Genomic DNA, 11,654 nt, shown 5'->3' with positions numbered 1-11,654 from the left:
GGAAAAGCAGGACATTCCAGGATCAAATCAAACGGGACAACTTCGGCAAATCTGGGACTGTCCCTGGAAAATAGGGATACAGTACTTAGAGGGACACTTGGAAGTAATTTCATGCACCCCAGAGGAGGTCATTTTCCAGAAAATGTATCTAGGTCAGGATCACAGCCTTAAAGCTCAGCCATATCCTTCTTTATGATGGAACAACAGCTGTAACACCTGCTTTGAATACTCTCTGATTTATTCGTTGGGGCTTACTTCCTAGCATCTGCTCTGCTCAGGCACCGGAAGGCAAAGGTGTAATTTAGATTTAGCCCTCAAGTGGGCGGGCAGGTAGATCAAGCCAGCTATGCCTCACCGCGCTTGGGAAAAATGCTTAATGACTCTCCTTCCTCAGTTTGCAATCAGTTAGCTTGACAGCCAAGTGCATCTGCAGCACTCTCTGATCCCGGTACTTGAAAGGTGAGACTTTATTCTTCTTTTTTGAAATGGGCTATGGGAAATACAGCACACCCTTTTTTGTCTGGAAAGACACAGGATAACATTTTATTTATTTTTTGTTTAAGATGCTTTTGTTTTTTGTTTTTAAAAAGTAAAGATGTATAACTTGGCGGAGATCCACAGTAAAGTAATTATAAATTATGTGGGGTCGCAGTTTCTTTCCTCTGATTCTTGAAGGCAGTAAGAAAGTCAAGAACCTTAGAGATCAGGCAGTATCTTATCAGTTATCCAGTTGGCAAACAGAAAGAGATCTTCCCCAGTTTCAGTTTCTGTCCCTGGTTTCAATTACTGTTTGGTTCTCCATCCTTGTAGAATTCTGTGTTTTGCCCTCCTTCAAGCAGTGTTTAAGGGGGGAGCTCTATTTTGTGTGACGATCTCCATTAGCTACTGTTTTAGAAGGTTCCAGCGAGACATGGAACCTAGAAGACAGTTTTATACTAAACCAGGGTTACAGATTGGAGATATCCGCGGCTGCTCCTGGAGAGCCTGGGGATTTAACATTGGGTCTTCTGCATGCAAGGCAGATGCTGTACTACTGAGCTACCGCCTTCCCTATGATTTTGCCCTTCACCTTTTTCCAAGGGCCATCCGTGGTACAGTGGTACCTCGGGTTACAGAAGCTTCAGGTTACAGAGTCCACTAACCCAGAAATAGTACCTTGGGTTAAGAACTTTGCTTCAGGATCAGAACAAAAATCGAGTGGCGACGGGGGGAGGCCTCATTAGCTAAAGTGGTACCTCAGGTTAAGAACGGTTTCAGGTTAAGAACGGACCTCCAGAACGAATTAAGTTCTTAACCTGAGGTACCACTGTATATGAATCTCGTAGCCTTCCTGGATCTCCACAACCAAGTCTTTCTGGGGCTGGTGGAGAGCAGCGGTCTGGTCTCCCATCTCCGCTTCGCTTCCTTACTTGGATTGTCTGTTTGGAACCAATCACATTCAGTGATTGAATTGCAAAGAACTCCCCCCACCCCCGGGACGTGGGTGGCGCTGTTGGTTAAACCACAGAGCCTAGGACTTCCCGATCAGAAGGTCGGCGGTTTGAATCCTCGCGACGGGGTGAGCTCCCATTGCTCGGTCCCTGCTCCTGCCAACCTAGCAGTTCGAAAGCACGTCAAAGTGCAAGTAGATAAATAGGTACCACTCTGGCGGGAAGGTAAACGGCGTTTCCGTGCGCTGCTCTGGTTCGCCAGAAGCAGCTTAGTCATGCTGGCCACATGACCCGGAAGCTGTACGCCAGCTCCCTCGGCCAATAAAGCGAGATGAGCGCCGCAACCCCAGACGCACGACTGGACCTAATGGTCAGGGGTCCCTTTACCCTTACCCCACACCCCCAACTACTGTCCACGAAGTCAGTAAGGGGGCTGAGCCTAAACTGGTAAGGGGCAGGTGAGATGTGAGGCATGTTGACTTCTTAACCTCCATAATTTGAGCGTTGTGAAGAAGTCCAAAGCAGCCCCATCTATCCAGGGATGGAGGATAAATTTTGCTTGGGCAAAATAAGAGTCAGTTTAGGCATCAGACTGATCAAACTTGCAGCTGGATCTTCCTTCATCTTCTACCACACCTGAGGTATAGCAGACAAGGCAGCCTCAGACTGTATACAAATATAACATTATCTGTGGCGTGAGCTGCTATGGAACATTTATTTCTTCAGGGCTGAGCATGGGAGTCTGAGCTCTAGACACTGGCTGTGTGCAGCAACTGATTGGCTAGCACCAGTGCTGCAAACTCCCTTCCTCTTTGCTTGAGTGGTTTTGCATTTCTTTCTTGAATAGCTTTTGTAAGAAGGAAAAGGTGAGGGGTGGACCAGAGACAGGGACAGGCAACCCACAGCCTTACAAGTTTTGTTGGAGCTGTAACTCCCACCCCCCTGACCACTGGCCATGCTGGCTGAGGCAGTTGGGAGTCCAGCAGTATCTGGAAGTCTGCAGGTTTCCCATCCCTGGTTTGAATTAATGAAAGAATAATGTGGTGCTTTATAAAATGTATATAATATACTATGCAGATGTCAGACTGATGTCTTGAAGTGGAATTCAAATTGCTGACATATTTGTCTTTTACATAGCAAAGTCAAAAAAAAGCTGAACTCACATAATGGCAGGAAAAAACTCATTAAATGTTGTAATATTATGTTACACAAAGCATTATGAATTCCAGGTGCTGATGCTTACAGATTGCATGTGATGTTCAGTATGTACTTGAGCAATGCTCTCATTTCCCTTCTCACTGACAGAGCAGAAAACTTGACTTCTGACACAGACCTTGAGTTGCTGCTGCAGTGAGGGGTGGGGAACCTTGTGAGGAGAATGAGGAGTCCAAAGGGACTAGCGCCTTTTCACTTTCTTACAATGTGCAGTTTTTCCCGGTTTTACAGGCCCCATCTGCACTATACATTTAAAGCAGCATCATACCATTTTAAACAGTCATGGCTCCCTCCTCCCCCGCCAAGAATCCTGGGAACTGTAGTTTGTTAAGGGTGCAGAGAGTTGTTAGGATACCCCTATTCGCCTCACAGAGCGACAATTCCCAGAGTAAATTTAATCAACCCCTCCACCCAGGGAACTCTGGGAATTGTAGCTCCATGAGGGAAATAGAGGTCTCTTCAGAACTCTCAGCTCCCTTAACTGTAGTTCTCGAGATTCTTTGGGGAAAACCTTGACAGCTTAATGTAGCATGACATTGCTTTAAATGCATTGTGTAGGTGGGGCCACAGTCTGTGAGAGAGTTCTTTATTGCTCCCATTTTACAGATGGTGAGAAAAAGGCTAGGCAATAAAATGTCCAAGACCATCCATCTATTCCCTTGGTGGCTGGTGCCCCCTGGGACAATTAGGGAAGAAGGCAGGGAAACTAACAGTAGGTTAGTTTCCAATGATTTGCAGAGCCACCCTTTGACTGGTGGTAAGGAAAAAGTTGAGGGAAAGCTGAGATGGATCGGCCTTCAATGATCTATATTTCCCACTGGCCTTTAAAAAAGCACCGAGCACATTGTTAATGCTGCAGGGTCCTCTGGGGACATTATTTGAAATTTCAGCTCACCTTTGGCAGGGCTTTGTCCATCCATCCCATTGAGATACTATTCCTGCAGCACCAGAGGAGTGAAAGAAGTGCCTTTGTGCTGATGCTAAAACATCATCCTTTGGTTCCTCTGACCTGTTGCATTTGTACAAACAGATGACTGAGCTTTTTTTAAAAAAAAAAACTCCCCCAAAAATGAAGTTTTAAAGCTATTTTTAAGGAAATTTGCAAAAAACAAACACTCACTTCCAGCATGGGTTGCCAAACTCCTGGGTTTCCCTGGACATTTTCAGCACTTTTGGACAGTCTGCCTGGACAAATCCTGGATATATCTGGGAAATCCCAGATGTATGGCAGCCCTAGACTGAATCAAATCAGTCTGGGGCACAGGAGAAGTGGGGCACAGGAGAAGTGGAACCATCCCCCTGTAGGCTAGCAACCCAAGAAAAATCAGTAATACATCATTCAGAAAAACCCTTCTGTGTTTGCTCATACAGGTACACTTATTTATATCTAAAGGCAGCTACGTGGATATTGCCAAAAGGCACATACAACATTTGTATGAGCAGGCACTGTGTCTGACTTGCTTTAGATGCCTGAAAGTGCTTTTGGCCCTTGTGCCAGATACTTGCTCATTTCCCTACCAATGATGAACAGCTCAGCAACTGCAAATAAGAGCCTTCTAAAAGCTGAAATTAAAGCAATTAAAACAAGGAGTCCCTTGAGGGGGAGTCTTTGTTATATTTTGAGTTGACCTACAGGCTGCAGTCTTATGTACTACTAATTCGAAGGTCTTGCTTACAGATAAAGATACTTGGGGCTGAGTTGCCAAATCAAAATTTCCAACCTCTTTGGATATGGACTTTACACGAGACTTTTGTCAGCAAAGCTATACTGAAGAATTATGAAAGCCCATGAAGGCAGATCTGTTGGTTTTGATTTCATTTCCCAATGTGTTTGTATTGCTGGGAAAACTAAGGCTTATAAAGGGTGTTATCTGTTGAGAAATGGTCAGCGGGATTTTGCATAATAGTTTTTAGGTTTCAAGACAGATGAAGCGGTGCTTAATCTGTGGAACTCACTCCCACAGGGATTGGGACACCAACTTGCATGGGTTTAAAAGACTGGACAAATTCATGGATGAGATGACTATTAGTTAGTGGCTACTACTCAAGAAAAATATGCTTTGCCTTCATAAGTGGATGAAATATGCTTCTGAATATCTGAATTCTGATCCAACAGGCCCCTCCTGTTTTCTTCCATGCTCTGGAAATGCTAGTATTTCCCAACCTGCTGGTGTTGTTTTTGTTCCACCCTCCATTAAGTAATGATCAAAGTCCTCAAGTAGGTGGATTATTTCCATAACAGCCATAAGTATGGAAGTCTTGTTTCAAGCTTGTCTTAAGGTATCCATCCAACTGAATATGGAGCAACACAGTCAGAAAGGAGACATAAAAAGATTGTTTATTATTAATAGGGCATAGGGTTGATCTGCACAACTTGTTACCAGGCTAAATGCAGACCAGCAGACAAGTATGGCAGTGCACCACAGACCTGGTAGGAACCAAGCTAGATATGGCAGGGGTAGGCAAAGTGCTGTGCTCCAGATGTTACACTCCAGCTGCCATACACCGCAGGCCACAACAAGCCCAGCCATTTTCCAGGAACGCTTGGAGTTGAGGTGCAACAACATCTCAAGGGCTACCTTGGAGATGCAGTGTTAATTGCATGCAAGCAATTAGCACACACGTTTGTTTTTTGAAAAGCTAAAGAGCTGCCACATAGGACATGGGGACAGGATCTTGATTGCTGCGCACTTGATCTTGATTAAGAATGCTGCTCCCTGAAGCTGCCATTGGACCTGGGAAGGAAATTCATCTGCCTGAGGCTGCAAAAATGGGGAAGCTGAGTATCTTTAGGCCACTATGCTTGTCTAAGAGGCTGGCTTGGGTTGCCAAGTTGAACAGTCTATACTCACTTAGGGTTTTATTTTAATGCTGTGGGTTACAGGGGAAGGCACTTTCTTTCTGCCGCAGTCCAGGCTGCTTTCAGATTGCCCAGAGGCCTGTCTCAATGTGGAGGGGGAGGTTTCATTTATTAGACTTATTAGTTGCTTGTCACCTCAAGATCTCCAAGCAAATTAGGGCAAAAAAACCCCCCACCCAAGATAGACAGGGTTGCTTTCACCTGACAGGCAACTTGGCCCTTTCCAATACCTGACTGTAGTTCACCTGCTTGGAAGATTCTGCCCCGGTCCACTTCATGCATGAATTGGATGAAGGACGGTGTCTTGTGAATAAAGGTCAGCCCTTGGAGATCCATGGGTCTTTGCTCATGTCAATTTACAATTTACAATTTATTTACGGCTATTAGCCCATAAATCTGCTCATGTCAACATGTGGCTCGTGGCTTGGATATGCATAGGATGAATGCTTAGCATCCGAAGGCCTCCGTGAGAGATGGAATCCCAGTTGTGCAGGGCTCCTGTGAAAGGGTTCATATGTAGCAGTCTAGGTGCGTAAGCTTTCCTTCTCCATGTGCGGATGTCAGGGGGTGGGGTGAGGAAGCCACATGACCTCAGGAGTGGGGCTCTTCTGTCCTTTTAATTGCATGGCCCCCCTTCACATGATTTACGTGTGAAGGGGGCTCCCTTATTACAGACTGAATGCGGTGTGGGCGTCTGGTAGCTGAACGATGACAATGAACGACCTGTGGGTCTGCCCAGGTCTATGATTCTGCAAATGTAGGCAAGGCCAATGTTGTGTTGGAGTTGGATTCAGCTAAGGTATTGCACTAGTGGAAGCCACTGCCATGAATCTAGCTAGTGCAACAGGACTTCCTGTCATCGCCAGATGGGAGAGAAGGAGGGAGATTGTTCCATATGGCAACATAAATGCATGTGCTGACTGAGCAACTGCCTGAGTGCATTGCTGAATTTTACCCTTGGGTAAGGTAAAAAAAAAAGGTAAAGGACCCCTGGATGGTTAAGTCCAGTCAAAGGCGACTATGGGGCTGCAGCGCTCATCTCACTTTCAGGCCAAGGGAGCCGGCCTTTGTCCGCAGACAGCTTTCTGGGTTATGTGGCCAACATGACTAATCCGCTTATGGCACAACGGGACACAGTGACAGAAGCCAGAGCGCATGGAAACGTCGTTTACCTTCCCGCCGCAGCAGTACCTATTTATCTACTTGCACTGGCGTGCTTTCGAACTGCTAGGTTGGCAGGAGCTGGGACAGAGCAACAGGAGCTCATCCCATCGGGGGGATTTGAACCTCCGACCTTCCGATCGGCAAGCCCAAGAGGCCCAGTGGTTTAGACCACAGCGCCACCCGCATCCCTTGGATATACCCTTCACATTGTGGGAAATGGAAGGTAACCATACACAGTGCTGATGAGGGTGGAGGAAGCACTTCCCTTGAAACACAGTTTGCCTCCTCTAGCCATGGGGTAAAGACCACAAGATGCTGATCTGTCTAATCCAGCATCTTGTTCTCACAGTGGCTGATGAAATGGCTGTGGGAAATCTGGAAGCAGGATTTGAGCACTAGAGCACTCCTCCCTACTGTGGTTTCCAGCAATTGGTCTTCAGAAGCATTTTTTCCTCCAACTGTGGAAGCAGAGCACAGCTACTACGGCGAGCAGCCATCAAGAACCCTCTCCATGAATGTGGCCAATCCTCACTGAATGCCATCTAGCTTGGTGGCCATCACTGCTTCCTGTGGCAGTGAGTGCATGAAGAAATGCTTTATTTTAGCTGTCCTGAATCTTCCAACACTCAGCTTCATTGGGTGCCCATGAATTCTAGCATTATGAGAGCAGGGGAAGACCTTTCTCTATCTACTTTCTCCTTGCCTTGCATGATTTTTTAAAACTTTGGGGGGGGGGAGAGACCCTTGTACAGTGATGGCCAAACTTGGCCCTCCAGCTATTTTGGGACTACAATTCCCACCATCCCTGACCACTGGTCCTGCTAGCTAGGGATGATGGGAGTTGTAGTCCCAAGACAGCTGGGGGGGGCAAGTTTGGCCATCACTGCCCCAGAAGCCCCAGAGGAGGCATCTCTTAGCATATGTGTGTCCCATGAGCTTTTGTGCTGGTGACCCACCCACCTCTTCTAGGTCAACTGCCTGATCCCTAATCTGTATTAAATTCTTTAGCATGCTTTCTGATACAGTTTTTTTTTACACGTTACTTCATTTTGACACTTCTGGTGTTTGTAAGTTCCTGACTATGTTTCTCCATTGCTTCCTAGGAGTGGCAAGAATGACTAATCTTCAGGAAATCGTGAGTGGATACAGGTAAGAATGAACTCATAATTTCGGATTAGTCTTGCAGAGAGAATACCAAACTTCCTTATGTTAGGAAATATAAATGTTGTAATTCCTTTACGTACTGAGTTGTCCTTCGTTAAGCCATTCTGGATAAGTTTGAATGCGGTCAACTTGTTTTTAATCACTGATTTTATCTGTACTTTAAATAAACACCTCACGCTGTTTTATGCAAAGCACTTGAAGGCTTTTAAAAAATCATTGTGGCACATAACTCCTCTTAAATAAAAAGAAATTTTAAAAATTGAAAGGCCTCCGAAATGTATGCCCTTGATTGCATTTGGCAATCATTCTATAACCTGAACCTTCAAAATGTTTTATACTAATATCGTTCTGACAGGTTCATATATAGAGCTCAATAGGTTGGCACATCTGTGCTTTAAGTCAAGAAACCTGACTTAGGCAGGCTTTTGCAGAGGCTGAAAGGAACTCAGACCACTTCCAGTTACTGAGGCTGCTAGCCATAATAAAAATAAGAATGACAACATCCAAACACAAAATAAGGCATCAAAGACAGAGTGAGACATACTTTGATTTAATAATAATAATAATAAAAAGACTCTTTACCTGAGAGTGTATGTCTGATATGCTGTAAAACAAGTTGTGAAATGTGTCAATTTTTTTTGGCATTTTTGATGTGTCTGAATTTCAGGCACACACCTGATTAGCCCTGAACCTAGGTCTGTTGATTTCATTGGGTCTGCTCTGTAACACTTATTTAGAGACAGCTTTGCAAGTTTGATGAACTGAATGCATGGGTAACTTGCATCTTATGCCCATTTGACACGTGCAATTTCAACTTTACATGGTTGGAATTGCACAAATTAAAGGCATGGGAGGCGGAGTGCTTTTCCTAGCATAGAAAGAAGGTTTTCAGCTCTTAGGCTTGCTTGCTGGGCTGTGGGAGGTTCTGGGAAGCTCTTGCAAGATCTCATGATAACTCAGCAACAGACCTGCAAATTCTCACAAGAGCCTCCTCCCAAAGCCTGGTAAACAGCTCAGAAAGCTTAAAAACTCATTGACTTCCTTGAAACATAATGACAACAACAACAACAACAACAACAATTTATTTATTTATTTATACATCTGACTGGGTTGCCCCAGCCACTCCAGGCAGATTCCATTACACATTAAAAGATTCCCTATACAGGGCTGTCTTCAGATGTCTTCTAAAGTTTATATAGTTACTCATTTCCTTGACATCTGATGGAAGAACATTCCACAGAATGGGTGACACTACGTAGAGGCCCTCTGGCTGGTTCCCTATAACTTAACTTTTTGCAGTGAGGGAGCCATCAGAAGGCCCTAAGTGCTGGACCTCAGTGTCCGGGCTGGACAATGGGGGTGGAGACGCTCCTTCAGGTATACTGGGCTGAGTCTGTTTAGGTCTTCAAAGGTCAGCACCAGCACTTTGAACTGTGCTCGGAAACATACTGGGAGCCAGTGAAGATCTTCCAGGACTGGTGTTCCATGGTCCCAGTGGTCACTCCCAGTCACCAGACTAGCTGTTGCATTGTGGATTAGTCGTAGTTTCCAAGTTGCCTTGAAAGGTAGCACCACGTAGAGTGCAAGCATGGCTGTTCAGGGGCAGTTCCAAAGGGATGGTTTGAGTACAGTCGTACCTTGGTTTTTGAACAGCTTAGTTCTCGAATGTTTTGGCTCCTGAACGCCGCAAACCTGGAAGTGAGTGTTCCAGTTTGCGAACGTTTTTTGGAAGCCAAACATCTGACACAGCACCCGCGGCTTCCGATTGAGTGCAGGAAACTCCTGCAGCCAATTGGAAGCTGCGTCTTGGTTTTCTAACATTTTCGGAAGTCGAACGGACTTCTGGAATGGATTCCGTTCGCGAACTAAGGTACGACTGTATGCGTACCTTTGTTTATCTGCACCACCCAGGGATGTAACCCCCGAGCAAGACGTGATTGCCCCATATCACTTTTTGAAAACAAAAAATAAAACCTATAACCCCAAAAGATTGTTCTGTCTTCTGTTTCCTCTGCTCCCAATTCAAACTGTGTCACCCACACTTTTGTTGCTCCAACAGGACAAACTTCAAGAAGCAACGATTAATGGCGGCGAGAACGATGAAGGGCGTGAAGGATTTTATCTACTGGCTTTATGTTCAGTACATGCTGGTCACGTGTGCCTTTGACATGGAACCCTGGGAAGAAGTGGTGATGCATTTTTTCACTGCCACCACTCTGACTATGTCAGTGTTCACAGTTTATTTGTTCATTCCTACCCGTTTGAATCAGGCTTTCCAGTTCTTTCTACAGCTAGTCAAGTAGCTGAAGTGGACGCTTCATGACTGAGCTTGGATAACTAGATGTATTTTTGCCACATTTCTGTAAATAGAACAATTTGGAAGTATGCGCAGGTCTCTTTACCCCTTGCCACTTTTAATCCAGTGCATCGGTACACGCGTTTGCCAGTTGTGATGACCATTTTTTAAACAACAGTGAATCACAGAGGAACACAGGAAGGTGAATCAGAGCACTGTTCCACCTGACCATCCCCAGAATTTTAGACTGGTCCCTTCCCCACCCTACTTGGAGATGGCTGGACTTCAACCTGGGACTTTCTCCATGCAAAGCTGATGAAGGAACACTACATGCCACCTAGTCCGGCAACAATTTCTTTTCATTGTTTGACTCTCTTCTAGTGAAGAGGAAAGAGAAAAGAAAATGAGGCAGTAAAAGCAGGGAACAGAGAGAGAGGGAGGGAGGGAGGAAGGGAGAATTCAAAGTATACATGCTTAAAAACCATTGTAAGTAGGCTGGCACTTAAGGTGGGCCCTTGGGTTTGAAAGAAAATTGAAGGCTGTTGAAATAAGCTATGGTTCTAAGGACGGACACCCTACGTTATGGATTTATTATTTTTTTGCAAGCCACACTATTACACCTGCAGTTGACTAGAAGGCAGCGTTATGTGTGGACAAAGAGAGCCATTGTTGTCATGACCTTAGCGATGTTTCCTTGGCCTGCTGATACATGCTCAACAAGTCACTGAAAACTCAAAGGGAAGTGATGCCACAAAAGAAAGAAATCCTGCCACCATTAGATTGCAGCGATTAAGGTAACAGGACTAGTTGTCCTAATCGGGTAATCTTGCTGCGAGAGTCCAGCTGTAGGAGTAGGAGGCAGGGGCGTAGCAAGGGGGGTGCGGTGGATGCGGTCCACCCCGGTTGCCCCCACTGAGGGGGGGGGGTGACAAAATGCCGGGCGGCACTCACCATGGGGTCTGCAGCGTGCCTGAGCCATGCATCTCTCCTGGGAGTGACGCGGTGGCTTGAGCGCCCGCAGGCTCCATGCTGCCCCAAACAGTCCGCCCGCTGCCTCCCCCTCAGCTGTAGGGTGGCTGAATGGGAGGAGGCAGGCAGACTCCTCTGAGGCCCCGTGGTGCCCCCATGGACGGTTGGCCCCGCCCCTGGGCGCAGGGCACACACGCTGCCCCAAGCGCCCGATCGGCTTGCTCTGCTGCTGGCACGAGGGGTGCTGAGTACAGTGGTACCTCGGGTTAAGAACTTAATTCGTTCCGGAGGTCCGTTTTTACCCTGAAACTGTTCTTAACCTGAAGCACCACTTTAGCAAATGGGGCCTCCCGCTGCTGCCGCACGACTTCTGTTCTCATCCTGAAGCAAAGTTCTTAACCCGAGGTACTATTTCTGGGTTAGTGGAGTCTGTAACTTGAAGCGTCTGTAACCCGAGGTACCACTGTATTTTAATAATAAAACTAGTCACCCAAGTTTGAAATTGCCCTTCATTTAGCTACATGCAGTAACTACTTGGGCCCGTGCCATCTGAACA

The 11,654-nt window shown here is 46.0% G+C and overlaps 1 protein-coding gene across 2 annotated transcripts; it reads left to right on the top strand.

The window, feature by feature from the left end:
- The first annotated feature begins 345 nt into the window (after positions 1–345).
- On the top strand, positions 346–11,592 carry LOC310762460 (serine palmitoyltransferase small subunit B-like). Of its 2 annotated transcripts, none has more exons than XR_014547984.1 (3): positions 346–459; positions 7,773–7,818; positions 9,893–11,592. XR_014547984.1 is itself a non-coding variant. In XM_083613613.1 (3 exons), the coding sequence occupies exons 1-3, from the start codon at positions 7,205–7,207 to the stop codon at positions 10,134–10,136; spliced, it is 330 nt and encodes a 109-aa protein (XP_083469739.1). In that variant the 5' UTR covers positions 7,044–7,204; the 3' UTR covers positions 10,137–11,592. The 2 variants fall into 2 exon arrangements, 1 of the variants encoding a protein (XP_083469739.1); XM_083613613.1 differs by lacking the exon at positions 346–459 and adding an exon at positions 7,044–7,244.
- Positions 11,593–11,654: the final 62 nt, after the last annotated feature.

This window comes from Podarcis filfolensis (genome assembly GCF_964270895.1).
Source record: "Podarcis filfolensis genome assembly, chromosome: 5".
NCBI lineage: Eukaryota > Metazoa > Chordata > Lepidosauria > Squamata > Lacertidae > Podarcis > Podarcis filfolensis.
The sequence above is the reverse complement of the archived record's forward strand: the minus strand, read 5'-3'. Positions and strand labels throughout refer to the sequence as shown.

What these genes read in the sequence shown, in the direction of transcription:
- LOC310762460 (XM_083613613.1), top strand. Translation starts at nt 7,205, where the DNA reads ATGCCATCTAGCTTGGTGGCCATCACTGCTTCCTGTGGCA. An exon ending in CATCACTGCTTCCTGTGGCA is followed by an intron (nt 7,245 to 7,772) that starts GTGAGTGCATGA and finishes ATTGCTTCCTAG; the next exon opens with GAGTGGCAAGAATGACTAAT. An exon ending in GAAATCGTGAGTGGATACAG is followed by an intron (nt 7,819 to 9,892) that starts GTAAGAATGAAC and finishes TTGCTCCAACAG; the next exon opens with GACAAACTTCAAGAAGCAAC.